At 33.0% G+C, this 15691-nt stretch overlaps 1 protein-coding gene and 1 long non-coding RNA gene across 2 annotated transcripts; both read right to left on the bottom strand.

Annotated features, from left to right (window-relative positions):
* Nucleotides 1-111: 111 nt before the first annotated feature.
* Nucleotides 112-14392, bottom strand: LOC145316345 (structural maintenance of chromosomes protein 6-like). The gene is made up of 16 exons (XM_080156789.1): nucleotides 14321-14392; nucleotides 13294-13407; nucleotides 12369-12581; nucleotides 11896-12045; nucleotides 11433-11636; nucleotides 11087-11224; nucleotides 10673-10819; nucleotides 8822-8935; nucleotides 8279-8470; nucleotides 7262-7896; nucleotides 6193-6229; nucleotides 5827-6030; nucleotides 4813-5304; nucleotides 4410-4619; nucleotides 1478-1611; nucleotides 112-1207 (listed from the first exon to the last, which is right to left on the bottom strand). The coding sequence occupies exons 1-16, from the start codon at nucleotides 14369-14371 to the stop codon at nucleotides 1027-1029; spliced, it is 3216 nt and encodes a 1071-aa protein (XP_080012915.1). The 5' UTR covers nucleotides 14372-14392; the 3' UTR covers nucleotides 112-1026.
* A 293-nt stretch (nucleotides 14393-14685) lies between these two features.
* LOC145316351 (uncharacterized) lies at nucleotides 14686-15245 on the bottom strand. Its single transcript, XR_013878439.1, has 2 exons — nucleotides 15104-15245; nucleotides 14686-14763 (listed from the first exon to the last, which is right to left on the bottom strand). It is a non-coding gene; the product is annotated as an uncharacterized LOC145316351 (long non-coding RNA).
* Between the last annotated feature and the right edge of the window lie 446 nt (nucleotides 15246-15691).

Here is a 15691-nt window from a genome sequence, read left to right as displayed (position 1 = left end):
AATATAAACCCCTGATTTTATTTTAAATACCCACCCGGTACCCCTGTTTCTTACTATTTCGAAACTTTGCCAGCATTTAGACAAAAATTAAACAAATATGGAAGTAGATAATTTTGAAGAAAAAAAATATATATTTTATGAATAAGCGTAATGATATAGATTTAAGCGTATTGGTATTGTAACAATGGATATAGAATACGTGGATATTGTGACGGTAATTTTTAACGTCAATCTATATTATCCAGAGACATTGGTCAATACGTTCCTGTATGGTCAGGTCATGGGGGGTATCGTTATATTAGCCAGCTGGGAGAAACATTTTATTAGGGTACGCGATAATCTCTCACACTATCCACGTATTTTGTATCCATTATAATAACTAGATTTACTGACAACAAATTATACTATGGGCACCAAGATAAGTTACCCTATCCCTGTAACCATACATGTATAATACATAAGCACAAAAATCGGGTGCGTGCACATTAGGATGTACCAGGAGGGTACAACCCTTAGGGGATGAAAAAGGGGAAACTGTGACTACCCAATTTTTAGTATTGAACACCCTTCTGTGGTACGCCCCTCATAATTTTATAATATATACATACATAAAAATATTTATGATGAACAGGAAGACTTCAAAAAATAAATGCCTTAAGTATCAACTAAAGATAAATGCATTTGACTGTAAATAAGGCTAAGGAATAGTTGGATTTCTTTGGTAAATAAGGATGATAAAGTAACAAATACAAAAGTTAGAAAGCAGATTATGGTGGATTAAGTTCTAAAAAGACGACATTTGCGAATTATCTGTTGATTAACTCAATGTTAAATATCCTTTTGCATAAAACCCTATACATATTCCATAACAATTTTAAATATATTATTATTTCATAATGAAAAATAGAGTTAGATGTTCAACAAATAATAATTTACAGGAAAAAAACGAAAAGTCACACTGTAATTTTCAGAATTCGTATACAAAATCTATTTCATAACGCATCTTGAACAAAACGTTCATTAGGTTTATCTGAGTTTCTGTAATTGAATAATCTTGAGGTCGTCATCCACAGCGATGTTGTCAGTGCTGAGAGGTGTGAGGAAGATGAACTGATTCTTGCGGTCTGTCTTGGCAAAGTTGACAATGTTCTGGATGGCAATCTTCCGGTTGACAGCGTCCATGAACACGTCAAACTCATCCAGGATTCTAAAAAATATTAATTACTCATTAAAAGTAGCCTAAACCCATCCCATGACTTCAAATATAAAAATCTAATAGCTTAAAACCATCCCTTGACCACTGTGAAGCTTGGGAAAAATGTAAAACTCAATAATTCAGTAATTATCTAAATTTTAATTGTTATATTACCCAGGTGGGTATGCGAGAATCTCTCACAATTTCCAGGTATTCTATAGGTTAGCTGCACTAGGTATTAAAAAGAAATCATTTGTTTTAAATTTTAAATATAATTCTGACCTAAATGGAGGATACATGACATTCCAGAGTGAGAGGATGAGAGAGATGCTCGTGAAGGATTTTTCACCACCAGACAAAGTCTTGAGACTTCTATCAACGTCTAGGCCACCCATACCCCTGTCATGAGGGTTCACCTAGAAAAGAAACATTAAGGATTTTATATATTTATTGAAGGGAAGTAGGTAATTTATGCCAGTCCTTAATTGGTTAAAGTTGCTCATAAGATTTTCTGATTGTACTTTTCAATAAATTTTTCAAGTCACGCCTATGTTCATGTTGAAATATAGGGGAAGCGGGCGTAATATTCCATTGTTTTGGTAGTGCTGAAACAATTGAATATCAACATTTCTTCAAAGAAAACCAAAGTTTAATTCCACAGAACAAAGTTGCAATAGAATCAAGCAATATAGTCAATCATAGAATAATTAAAAAGATTAATCTACAACTATAGTGTTCCTACAATAAAACCTATATTAATATTCTTTAACATAGAGGCTCAATTTATTTATACACATTTTGAATTTTTTATTGGTTTTTTTATAAAAGACTTTTTAGCATTTTATTTACTTAAAGTGATCGCGAATTTAATTTTTCAAAATGCATTTTCGTTTACCTTTTTTTATATTTTAAATAATTTTCAAAGAATTATGCCTTAAAAGTTCAGTTAAGTTAGAAAAAAATCAGTTTAAAATGCGGAGAGTGTTTCCACATGAAAATAATGTTAAAATCTGAGCATCAATTAAACTAAGAGAAAATAAGTTATTTCTTCGCTTGCAGATAAAAACAAAAAAATTGATACTTAGAAAATATTTTTGTAATATATCTCTTTTAATATTTATCTTTGAACTTTCTCTAAAATGTAATGAAAAAGTTTGGTTTATTTTAAAAAATCATTAACTAAATACCGCTTTGTTTATGCAGGTATAGTGACAAAAGAAAAATTGATTAAATCTGTAGAAAGCATGATATTTAAGAATTAAAATGTTTAAATAGAATAAACAAATATCATTTGCTGCTCATATTCAGCATAAAATATAGCAGTCTTTCTATAGTATTTACATAAAAAAAAGCATTTTATCATCGTAAAATAATCTCGTACTGTGTCGAATTTAATTATATATCTGTCATTATACACACACACACACACACACACACACACACACTCATTCACTTACCTTGGGCATTCATGTTTCCCTTTTCCATTCTCCATCCCCCTCCTTATCTTTTGTGGTACAAATGGTACCAACGGATTTTGTTAAGTTGAAGTATAGAAACCAAACATTACTAAATATTGTAAAAGTCGCAGTCCCTTCAGTGTATTTTAAGTTGTAAGTTTGGACCAGTACGGGAAAATTTCAATAGCTATAAAAAGTAAATAATTTTATTCCCATAACTGAAAAAACATGTTATTTTATTTCAATTTTTGTATAGGTTTATTGGTAACTGACTTGATTTATTACCTCAGGAACCATCTTTACATTGTGTTTAGGATTAAGATAAAAGCCTTGCTTTAATTAATGTACATCCATGAATAACAGATTAATATTAAAAGAATTTAATTTGTGTTGTCTCTTTATCTTATTCCATGTTTTGAAGTATTAAACAATCAAGTTCTGTGGAGTCCTATGTGTGTTTGTGTGTGTGTGTATTTGATTTAACCTGGCTGTGCTGTACTCAGAAAACGCTTATAGCAAATTAATTCATGTTTCAAAGATTGTTTCTTTAAAATATCTTTTATAGATTTTAGTTAATTAATCAAATATAATCTAAGCAAGAATTTTACCCCAAAATAAAAAAACCATAATAGCTAAAAACTTTCTCAATCTATAGTAAAATCCCCCAATTATGTGGGGGCCTAATCGTATTTTTAGCTCTGCAGTATGTTGAAGCTTTTTTAGCAAGTAGTAAATATTGAGATAGGATGAGGGTGCTATGTTACACAATCGACAACTATAAATCAGCTGACCTTATACCCATATTTGGTAATATCTTTTCGCTTTTCGGTAAAAATCATTTAATCTCCCCGTAAAAAGAAATTACAAACTTTTTTGGTTAGTTTAATATGTATGTAACAAAAGAATTTATTCTACTCTAAATTTGCAAGTAAACTTCAACAAAAAGATTGTTATTTGTCGATTTTGATAGGTTTTAAGATATGTATAATAAAACTCAAAATACAACAATGTTTTCAAGGGAATAAATTCGTTTTTTTAAAGTTTGATTTATTTTTAAATGGGAAGTATTTAAGACTTAATTCTCAAAAAAGTACTCTTAAAAAACATTAATCAGTGACATATATCAACTTTTTCCCAGCTTCGTGAACACTTTAAGGGCATTTCAAGTTTTAATCATTTTATCATATGTATTTTATCTCGAATTTTAAAACATTTTTAATCGGCATTTTTAATAGTGAAATAGACAATTACACATTTAGAATTGAGAAAATATTTTTAATCTAATAAACATTTTATTTTGTGAGAGAGCCTCTGTTACAATGTACCATTGTCCTAATGTGATTATATTCATCTATTGTCCAAATAGATGTTTATCTTCTCAGTGGCTGTGTACAGATTGTGACAGGGTCTTCTCTAACTTCAAATCAATGTTCGCTTGAGCGTTTTGGTGCAATCACATTCTTACTGTTTACCCTGAGACCCGAGTTGGAGCCGCCATAGAAGGAAGCCTATAGATCCTTCACCGGACGGCCCACTAGTGGGTCATACCAGCACAACTGTACACAAAGGTGTGTTTCATTTCTATTTACGGGGATAGGTTTACTATTTACAGTTAAGGCTTAGATTTTAAGATGACTTTCTAGTATCAATAACTATTAATTCTTGTTTGAATAATAACTTTTAAATTAATATTAAATCGAATGATAAATAAATGCATAAATAATGTATCCATTTTAAATTTATTTTTTGTTTCCTACCTTAATATCTAGTGTGAACTTTTTATGGTTGAACTCTAGAATGCCCAGAAATCCTCTCGTCTGCAACTGGAGGGTGAAATTTCTCTGGACGGTCTGTGAGGTGGACCGGAGCATCATCATGTAGTTCTGTTTCCTTCGCTCAATTGAAACATTCATATCATGGATCATGTTGCTCAATACCTTCAGCTCAAACTCTGCCTCGCGGAATGCCTAAAGAAATAACATATGAAGTATTAATGTGTGTCAACTATGATACCTAAAACAGCTCATTCCCCGATCCCCTTTTAACTGTTGTTTAAAAAGTTTTACATAAATCACAAGTTGCATTTACTTCATTCCGGATTGAGGTTCATCTCAAACAAAACAAAAAAAACATGAACTCGAAAAATAAAATTTATTTTACCCTAGCAAACTTGTTATAGTTGGCACTGACGATTTCTCTTGGCTCAACAGATCCCTTGATTTTATCCAGTTTGGATTTCAGCACTAGGAGTTCTTGCTTCAGTTTAGCTGTCTCCTTTACTGTTTCAATCCTTGTCTCATGCATTTCAACAGCTGTCTTCCGATTCTTTTCTAATTCTTTCCTTGCCTCGTCAATAGCATTATTGAACGAATTAGCCTTGTTGTTGTGCTCAGCCTTCTTTAGGGTATAATGATCAATTTCCCGTTTGTTTTTCTTGATTCCCTCCTCCTTCCGGGTCAATTCTGCCTTTAGAGGTTCAACTTCTAGTCGCTTGCCCTCACTGGTCTTCTCCTTCACCTCAATTTGAGACTTTAACTCTTGCTCTTCGGCTATCTCTGCCTTTCCTTTTTCTAGGATGCTGTCCTTTTTAGTTTCAAGATCTTGTATCTCGTGAGTAAACTTGGCTTCATCATCCTCGAGAGCAGCAACATCCTATAACAATGTTTTCATGTGTACAAGTAGAATAGTAACTCTACAGATTATACAGGGTGTATATTATACACGAGATCCCCTGCCATGGTGGGGGGGGGGGGGGCGGGGGGGGGGGAGGAATAAAAAATATGTGTGGGGTGGAAAAAATTAATCGTATATTGAGACATATTTGTAATGTATTTAATCAAATGAAGAAAAAAAACTATAATTAACTGAATGCATTTAGGGGATGGGAGGGCTACTTCATTTAGTTTTTTTCCATAAGAAGGTGGAAAAATGTAATATTTATTTAGCCGGGGAAAATGAATCTTGTGCAGAATATACACCCCATTTGAAATTGCTGAAAATTTGGATATTTGTGTGTTATAATGTTGACGTAAAACTTATTTTGCGCTGTAACCAAAGGAAAAATGGTAAGAAAGGGGGCCGAGAGGGAGAAGGAAGTGGGTTGTGAGTAGATTTTAACTTGTTTGTCAGGATCACTGCCCCTTGTCCCTGTAAAGAATAATAATGTTTACTTACCACTGGCTTTACTGAGAACAATTCATTTCTAGTTTTGGCAATTCTGTTCTCTTTTTCAGTCTTCTGTCTCCTCACTACATTGATCTTATGCTCCTCTTGTCTTAACAGCTTGGATGTTTCGTTCATTTTTGCCTGGTTTTCTGTCATTTCTGCCTTTATTTCTCTTTTCTGTTCCATCAGACCCTCCAATGTTTCTTTCCTTTCCTATCAAATATAAATCGTGTATATAGGTTTTTAAAACAATATTTTACTGTTAATACTAATGAAAATGGATGATTTTACATTCATAAGAAAACATTTATATAATTGCTAAAATCAATGAAATCTTTGCACGTTTCTCCTGATCGAAATAAAAAAATCACTAACCTTAATGTAGTCATCAAAACTGGCTTTCAGGATGTTCCTAAAAGAAAAATAATATTGAAACACAATTTCTCTATCAAATATAGATCAAACTTTTAATATTTGATTCGATTTGTCTAAAGAATTCTGATTTGAAGAGAATATATTTGTAGAGCATTATTAAATTCAATGTTTATTTTGCCTAAAAAAGGTTAACCTCGTTTCAACATACTAGTACTACGAAATATTTTGGTAGAAACAAGAACAGTGGGAGATAGGAGAAAAAGCACGAAATGCCAGATTAAGATACAAAATAAGATGAGGGGCGTCGTAGTTCAGTGGTAACGCACTGAGTTGCGGTGATGAGAGTTCGAGTTCTAGTCCCCATGTGGCAACTCGAATACATTCACACAACTTCCCCTGGTTGTGTAAGAAGGGAGATTATTGAGTGGTTTGGATACTCAATAGTCACGTACATAATATCTGTACAACCCTTATCCCAAGCTCCTCTGCGGAGAGCGTCATTCATTACGGTGACTTAATTTGGGACACCTGCCATACTCGGCGAGGGTGAGGTAATGTAGAGTAGCTCCCTTGAGACAGCGAGTCAGGGTATAATGTACTTGAGCGTGGAGCTTGATAGCCCTAGTGTCTGAAATTAATAGTCACGTACATAATATCTGTACAACCCTTATCCCAAGCTCCTCTGCAGAGAGCGTCATTCATTACGGTGACTTAATTTGGGACACCTGCCATACTCGGCGAGGGTGAGGTAATGTAGAGTAGCTCCCTTGAGACAGCGGGTCAGGGTATAATGTACTTGAGCGTGGAGCTTGATAGCCCTAGTGGCTATACAAAAGTGTCTCGTCCTTCTCCATGACTACTTAGGTCCAAACACTAAGAAACAATGGCTACACAAACAAACAAACAAACAAAATCCTAATGTAAAGAAACGGCAATAAACTTAATGAACCCGCTGGCGCTTTTTTTGTCTTTATTTCTTGTCGGATAGTATTTTAAAATGTAATTCAACATTTCTAAACTATATTTGGATTTGAAAAACTAATCTTAAAATAAAGTTATATATGTTTACCTAGGCCTGTATTGCCTGAAATATGACTTGTAGTTTGGAGCTGGATAGTACTGATACTTGCCAGCAACAACAGCCATCTTCAGATTGGCCGGAACTGTCTCAACATTACTCAAGATCTCTTGAGCTTTGTTCATATCATCAATAACAATAACTTTCTCCAGCTGAGCATTGTCGACAACAGTATTGAAAACAGTTGCATCAGTTGTATGAATGCAGTCAATTAGAGTTGTAAACTTGCTTCGTACTCGTGCATTCTCAATGTTATAAGCACGGTCGGAGAATTCGCTTGTTATGATCAATGGTTTGTTGGTAACATTCAGTTTGTTGAAGATGTCGAACAACACAATCTGATCAGCATTGGTATCCACAACAAAAGCACTAATAATGTTTCCAAGTTCTCCTTCAAGAATTGTTACAACGCTATCGGGAACACCTTCATTAACCTTTATATGTGCTCCTAGAGGTCCTATCGGCATCTTGGTGAATCTCCTCTTGTTGCGTTCAATTTCCGCTAAAATCCTCAACATGTGTGGGCCAAAGGATGCCAACTTATTTTTCTCTCCAGATTCTAATTCTCTAATTTCTTTCTGTACACCATTAATCTTTTCATTTACGCCGTTATCTCTATACCTCATCTGCAAAATACAAGATTTTAAGAACAGTATTTTTATATGCAGCGGTTTTAATTCACTCATCTTTCAACCGATTAAATATTTCGTGTTACAGTATTTACATAACTAGCAGCTACATTTAATGACAAAGAAAAGTGATTTCTCTTTGATGGATAGTGGTACCCTCCCACCAAATAGTTAAAGACCTTCCCAGGACCTATGATTAGGTATCTACATTGTTAAGGGGAACCATAAAGGTTCAGAAGTAAGCGAGATCCTTCGGTTCAGGCAGACACAACATACACACAGATCTTGTTACTTTATTATAAGGAATATTTAGGAAGTATAGATAAATACGTCAACTCTATACAATATTCCGAGAATGTTAATTAAATATAGTGTGTACCTGTGAAAACTCTTTCTCTACTTCTTTACAGTTGTTCTTAAGATGAAATAGATGGTTGTTAGAGGACTCAATCTGAGCAGCCAGGGCGTTCACTTCAGCCTCTAGCTGTTCTATTTCAGCCTGTTTAATCCTACAGGTTTCCTCATACATATCAGCTTTAGACCTTGCTTCAATTAGGGCATTTTGGACATCCTAAATAGTTGGGATTAAGCCAAAATATTTATAATTACCTAAACATTATGATAAGATTCATTTATTTTTTAATATTAAGTTGTGAGGAAAAAAAAAGTTTCCTTGGATGTTTTTTACTAATCAAAGGGAAGCAATATGTTGTTATTAGTCTCATAATCCAAATATATATTACATTAAGAAACATCCTAAGCAGATAAATTCATTAAGCTGATTCTAGGCAATCTAATATGAATAGGTATTTAGCTTCCAACAATGTTTTTTGAAATAAAACATTAGTTTTTGATATCAATATGATGATCCTGTGTATTATACATTTCTATGAACATTCCTCTCGTACCATAAAAAATATACCTTCAGATTTCTATTAGCTCTCTTCATCTTGTAATCGATCTCTTTAACTTGGCGATTAGTATTAGCATTGTGCCGCATCTTTTCATGAAGAGTCTTGTTCATCTTTTCAACCTCCTACAAAAATAATTATGTCAATAATGAATAAATACCATTCTTGAATGAGATGCTTTAAATAAAAGAAAGTTGAAAAAAATGCATTAACTGAAAAGATTTAAACCCTGAACCACTTCATTATGCAATTTACATTTTCCTGGATATTTTGTCTATGGTAGTCCATAAGTGTACAGCTTTACAGTACATTGTTTCTATTTTTTAAAGCAACACATATGATAAAAGAAAACGATTCTGTTTAGAGTAAAATGCTTATGTATCAATCAAAAACTATATTTTTTGATTTTTAACTGATCCACTTCATTATGCAAATCCAAAGAAAATCAATGGGAAAACAATTATATTACAAATTTTCTCCTCTTTTAAAGATTGATTCTGATAAAATAACAAGTTTTTAAGGGATTTATGCTTTGATTATTATGAAAAACAGTATAAGGTAGAAATTAATGATTTTTCTAAATAAGAAGTATTTGAAAAAAAGAAAAAAGACCCTTAACACTTTAGAGGACAGCTGCTGAACCCCAGTTTTATGGATGAAGCTAAATAAATGTTAAAGATATAAATTACCCTCAAAAGTATACAAAAATGTTTTTTGATGTGTTAAAAAAATCCATTTTAAAATCTTGATTTTGAGGATGATGGCCTTCAAGGTGCTCCTACGGGTAGTGATGGTGAGCCAAATGTTATCAGAGTGCATGCCCATGATGATAACTTGTGTAATGAACTATGGTCCAATTTTTGTAGTCATAGCAGCCTCAAGCCAAGCAGTATTAAAAAAGAAAAATATTGCAATTTAAATTACTTAAATTCATAAGGTAAATACTGTACTTTTTAGATGATAGTTATATTTTGTGTCAGGAGGCTCCATTGGAGGCTGCTATAATGGTACATAGGTTAATAGACAAGTTGTTGAAATGGGCATGTACTTAGATAACATTTGGCTCACCATCAACACCAATAGCAGCATCTGAAAGGTAACCATCCTTAAAATCAAGATTTTTAAATTAATTTTATTAATACATTAAAAAACATTTTTGTATACTTTTGAGGGTAATTTTTATCTTTAACATGTAATAAGCTACATCCATTAAACTGGAGGTCAGCAGTTGTCCTCTAAAGTGATAATGGTCGAATTTCTTTTTTCTAATAATCCTAATTAGGAAAATTAATTAATTTCTACCTTATACCTACTGTTTTTCATGATAATCAATGCATAAAAAATTGTTATTTTATCAGATTCAATCTTTTAAGGGGAGAAAATTGCAAAATAAACGTTTTCCCATTGATTTTCTTTGGATTTGCATAATGAAGTGGATCAGTAAAAAAAAAAAAAAATATAGTTTTTTATTGATACATAAGCATTTTACTTTAAACAGAATCTTTTTCTTTTATCATATGTGTTGCTTTAACAAATAGAAACAATGTACTGTAAAGCTGTACACTTATGGACTACCATAGACAAAATAACCAAGAAAAATGAAAATTGCATAATGAAGGGGTTTAGGGTTTAAAACAAACTTAAAATTTAAAAGTCTCATTAAACTCTCAGGAAAATATCTTCTTTGGAAAACGAAAACGATTCTGTTACCTTGATTACTTTACAAAATTATCTTATGATAATGAATATAAATGATGTCCATGTTAGCAACCTAAATTGACGACAATTTTTCCCCTGTCATAATATCCACGTTTATTCTATATCCGTTCTTATAATTTGTGTGAGGTTTATTGAAATATTACCGCATTGATTTCCACTATCTGTGATGCAATCCCTTGAATTTCTTTTTCAATGGCAATTTTTCTTGCTCGCATCTCTTTGTCCTTGTTTTTGATTTTATCAATGAACTCTTGGCACGCCTCGGTCTTTGCCATCTCTGCCGCCTTGTTCTAATAAATATTATATAATTAATATTAAACGTGGTTGCTGAGTACTCAGTACACGCATAATTAAGAAACTGTTTTGTCTGAGTGGTAATTTGCTTTTTGCTTTATTTAGTTTTGAAATGAGTATGAAGTTGAATTATAGATTCATTGAAAACTTTTTCTTATGGCTATTGCATCCCCCCCCCCCCCCTTCTACCTCTGTCTACTCAAATTGAATGCACAAAAAAAAACCTATTCACCATCTTCTTATTATTATATAGGAGGACTTACTTTCTCTCTATCACTGAGAGTCTTCTCATTGTCTCTGACCATGGCCCAGACCAGCTCAGACTGCATATCCGTCATTTCCTGCTGCTCTCCGGATATTGAGTCCAATATTTCCAGCTGTCTTGCCCATCTGGTTACTTCCTGAAGACAGTAACAACTAATTTTAGTTGATTAAATTTGAAAATTGCTCATTTCAATCATGGATCCAGTCCTTTTATGTTACTCACAAAATGCGAGGTGAAGATGAAATTTTCTTTTATTAAACTTACCCTCATTCTAGAGGCATATTTTAAGAATCAGTGTTATGCACCAAAATTATCTAAAGCCACTTACTGAAACTATCCCTTACCTCGGCTATGGTCGGCATCGAGTCTTCCTTGCGAAACAGAGCATGTTTAGAATTTCTGAGCACAGTTTCTGCGGAATCATAATCTTCCTCAACTTTCTTTAGTTGGGTAGATCTGTGGAAGAATTTGTACATCAGTTCTGGATCCTGGTTGGACAGGAAGGTTTTAGAGGTATCTTGGTTCAGTACAATCATCGGATTTTCAATCTGAAAAATAAAAAAAGAAATTCTATATTATCTTTTTTAAAACAGCTGAGCAATCAAAACTCCAATAAGAATACTTCTTGGATCTAACCCTTCCATTAAATCCTTACTCTGTTATTACAAGGCGATGAAGTGAGTCTGACTAGAGATGTACGTTTGTCATAATTTTTTAGATAATACCTACGTTGGTTTAAAAAAAATATTAGTTAGTAAAATATTATTTAAATTCCCTTTTAGGGAATTAAATAAACAGTCATGTTACCTGAATATTGAACTGATTTAGAATCTTTTGCAGTTCCTCTCTAACCCTCTTTGTGGCCACAACTTTGCCGCTTTCATCTTTAAGTTTGTAGTTAGAGGATGTTTCTGTGACTGTGCGTGATACAGTGATAGACTTGCCATAGATATGTTCCTGTAAATGATGAAATAAGGAAGTTTTAACCTAGGTAGGTAGCTTATTTGATGCTTTCACACAATGTGCCTATGAAGCATTCAAAGAACCCCTCTTATTTTTAAAATGCGGTGCCCTACTCCGTAGTTCCTGAAACTACCCCCGCCCCTATCAAATGGAAAACATGAATTTGTTTGAAATAATAACAAGGATATCAATATAGAGCATTAGCACAGCATAAATAATAAGCTCAGGACATTTAAACAGACGAAAAGTAGTTCTTTAAATAATAAAATACTTTTTCAATAAGCAAGACTTAATCTTGCTCAACTAATATTACTTGCCTTGTACTCATAAGCTCCGACATTGCACAGTTTCACTTCGACAGTGGCACTTGTCTGTCCTGTCCTTATAAACGTCTTGTTGGATGTTCCCCTGTTGGCCGTCCTGGCACTTCCCCCGAGGGCAAACACAATGGCTGTAAGCACGGCAGACTTGCCACTACCGTTCACTCCCACTAGGAAATTCAGACGCATGTTCGGGACAAACTGGAATTTCTAAAAAAATGATATTATATTAGATAATCGAAAATTACCGTTTAAATATTAAAAGGGGGGGGGGGGAGGGACGAAAGTGACACTTTTTGAAACCAAAACTAAAAGTCAAAGGAACTCAACTAAAAAAAGAGTTACAGGTCTGACATTTTGCATGGCAGTTGCTTTATAGGGTTACAATATGGAACTGTGAAGAAACGGCGTCGCAACCGCCGAAAACCGCCGAGAAAAGGCAAAAAAAATTTCGGCGGGAAACGGCGGTTTTCGGCGGTTGCGCCGCCGTTTCTTCACAGTTCCATATTTTACCCCTATAAAGCAACTGCCATGCAAAATCTCAGACCTGTAACTCTTTTATTAGTTGAGTTCCTTTGTTGACTTTTTTTTGGTTTCAAAAAGTGTCACTTTCGCCCCCCCCCCCCTTTCGCGTATAACAATGTTATAAGCGAAGCATCTCTATACCTAATCAGGTCGTAAAAATCTAATTATGTAATTAAGCAGTTTAGCAACAAATTTACTTACAATTTTGTTTAGACTTCTGCATTAATATTCTGCTTATTCTGGTCTGACAGAAGTGTTAATGTTCGTTTGTCCTAACATCGCAGAGCTTTGCTTTTATGGATGTTGTCATCCTTGTTGCTAGGAAAACTAACACTCTTATTTTAGAAAGTTCAAGCTTTTGATATTTTCTACGTATGCACCGCATTATAAAATTTACCTCATGGCACATAAAATTCTTGAGGTTAACCTCTTCTATCATTCCAGCTTTGAGGGGCCAAGGCCTGTCACACAGGGTCATATCGTGATGGCTGCTGCTTTCTCCTCGAGATGCCTGAATCGAGTTCACATATTAAAATATGTTTAGAATAGGGATGGCAATCCGTCAAATTTTTTGATCGGATTCGGATTCTTACAAGAATCCGTCCAAAAAAAGGCAGATTCCCGCGCATTCCAGATTCGGGATTCTAAGCATTTTAAAAAAGGCTTTTTTTAAACTTAAAAAATTTAAGTGCTACATATGTCCTAAAAATTAATGTTCTTGGTGTTCTCTATAATTCACTTCCGAGAATCGAACCAGATTTTGAAAGATACAATGATGATAATCTTTGCCTTAAAAAAGGCTGAGTTGAAAGAAAAAACTCAAGACGCTAATTTTAGCCTACCAATTAAGAATCCGAATTAGCTATTAAAAACGGATTCCGGATTCGGACTCCAAAATTGGCTAAAAATTGGGCGGATTACGGATTGCCAACCCTAGTTTAGAATTGGGAGTTACATTCTCTATAACTTATAAATTTTGGCGTATCACAGTTCAAGATGATGTTTTGGGTGTGTCTTAGGGGAGGGGGGGTGAAAGAAAGGAATGTTTAGATAACTTTTAATCTTAAAAATAATCTGATAATATCGAAATATTAATTTCGTACGAGGAAGAGTGGTCAGATTTGCAACTTTATGAAGCGAAACCAAAACACAAAATGAACTCTATCAAAAACTAGGATGTATTTGTGTTGAATGGCAGCTTTAATGTTGTACAATGTGAAACTGTACAATTTTGTTTTTAAAAATTGGCACGCCTCCCTTCTTAAAATATAATGGATAACAGGATAATAAACGTGCTAATAATTTTAAAGGGGTAGCATATCTGTTACGACTAAGTTCAACGAGATTAAGCAATGTTACTGCGAAAAAGGCAGATTTTTTTGTCAGGGATCTATGCATTTTTGGATGATATCGTCCTTGTTTACCTTTGATCGCTGGGAGCTCGAACCAGCATCCTCCGTACTTTTCCGTTTCATATTTGTCTGAAATTATCTTTTTTTAAAATATATTTAAATCTTTGGAAACTTATATTCAAAAGAAAATCCCTTATAAACTAACTGTTCAAAAATAAGAAGTATGTTTCATAAATATGACTATAAACAACACTTTACCTAAGTCAAGCATAACATTTTTAGGTATTTACAGTTATAAATAAAAATATCTAACCTATTAATTTGATTAAAAATGCATTTAGGTATATTCATTATCTTACCAATTTTATGTATTTTATAAAAAGTTATTTCTATCTGAAACTTTAAAGACGAAAGCATAATGAAATATTGAAGAATGATAACTTTGAAAATATGTATTTTTATGATTTTTAGAGGTATTAATATTATACAATGTAAGTTTTAATTTTGTTTGTTAGCTTTTGGTAATATTTTATAATCAGGGGTGTATATTCTGCAAATTTGACTCTACTGAAAGGGGGGGGGGGAATATTTTGATGGGGGAAAATGTAAAAAATTAAGAGAACTGAAAGCATTTTTTTTTCCCTCTTTGGTGAAAAAAACAATACTAAAAGAATATGTGGGAGTGGGGATAATATCATATGAATGAATAAAAAAAAAGAGCTCTGAAAATATTTTTCCATTTTATCCCCTCTTTTTCTGGAAAAAAATAGGAGGGAAAAAAATTAGAAATTTTTGCAGCAGGGGAGAAAAATTAATCTTGTGCAGAATATAAACTCCTGATTTTAATTTAAATACCAAAACAAAAAAACGACGAATAAAGAACAAAGTTTACATACGGATATTATTTAACAAAAAATTTTAACAAGAAATTTTATTTTCATAAAACTGACATATTATTTTGGGCCAGATATAATACAATTTCAAAACAATAATCAACGTCTATTTAAGTAGCGCAGCAACAAAATAACACTCTTTAATTTGCAAAATAATATAACAAATTTTTTTTAAAAGGTATAAATTAAAATAACTGGCAGGGACAAAGAAAAGGGGTAGGAAGCAAGTACTAGCACGGGAATAGATTTTGTACAGTGTGTCCTAATTAAAATAAAATAGTTACAGAAATACCCTTTTTATAGAGTAGCTACGCTAATAAAGAATGCTCAGGGTACACATGCTTTAATTAAAGGGGTAGTTTCACGAAATGCATTTGAACCTAAATTAGTGAACCGCATATTTTTTGCTAGTTAATGGGTTTAACTATATTTATATGGCATATATTTGAAAGAATTTCAATTTTCTACCAAGTAGTTTTGAAAATATCAAAACTACGTGGTGGAAAATTGAAATTCTTTCAAATATATGCCATATAAATGTAGCTTAACC

This window comes from Acartia tonsa, chromosome 4 (assembly GCF_053477335.1).
Source record: "Acartia tonsa isolate MP-2025a chromosome 4, ASM5347733v1, whole genome shotgun sequence".
In the NCBI taxonomy this organism is placed as follows: domain Eukaryota; kingdom Metazoa; phylum Arthropoda; class Copepoda; order Calanoida; family Acartiidae; genus Acartia; species Acartia tonsa.
The sequence above is the reverse complement of the archived record's forward strand: the minus strand, read 5'-3'. Positions and strand labels throughout refer to the sequence as shown.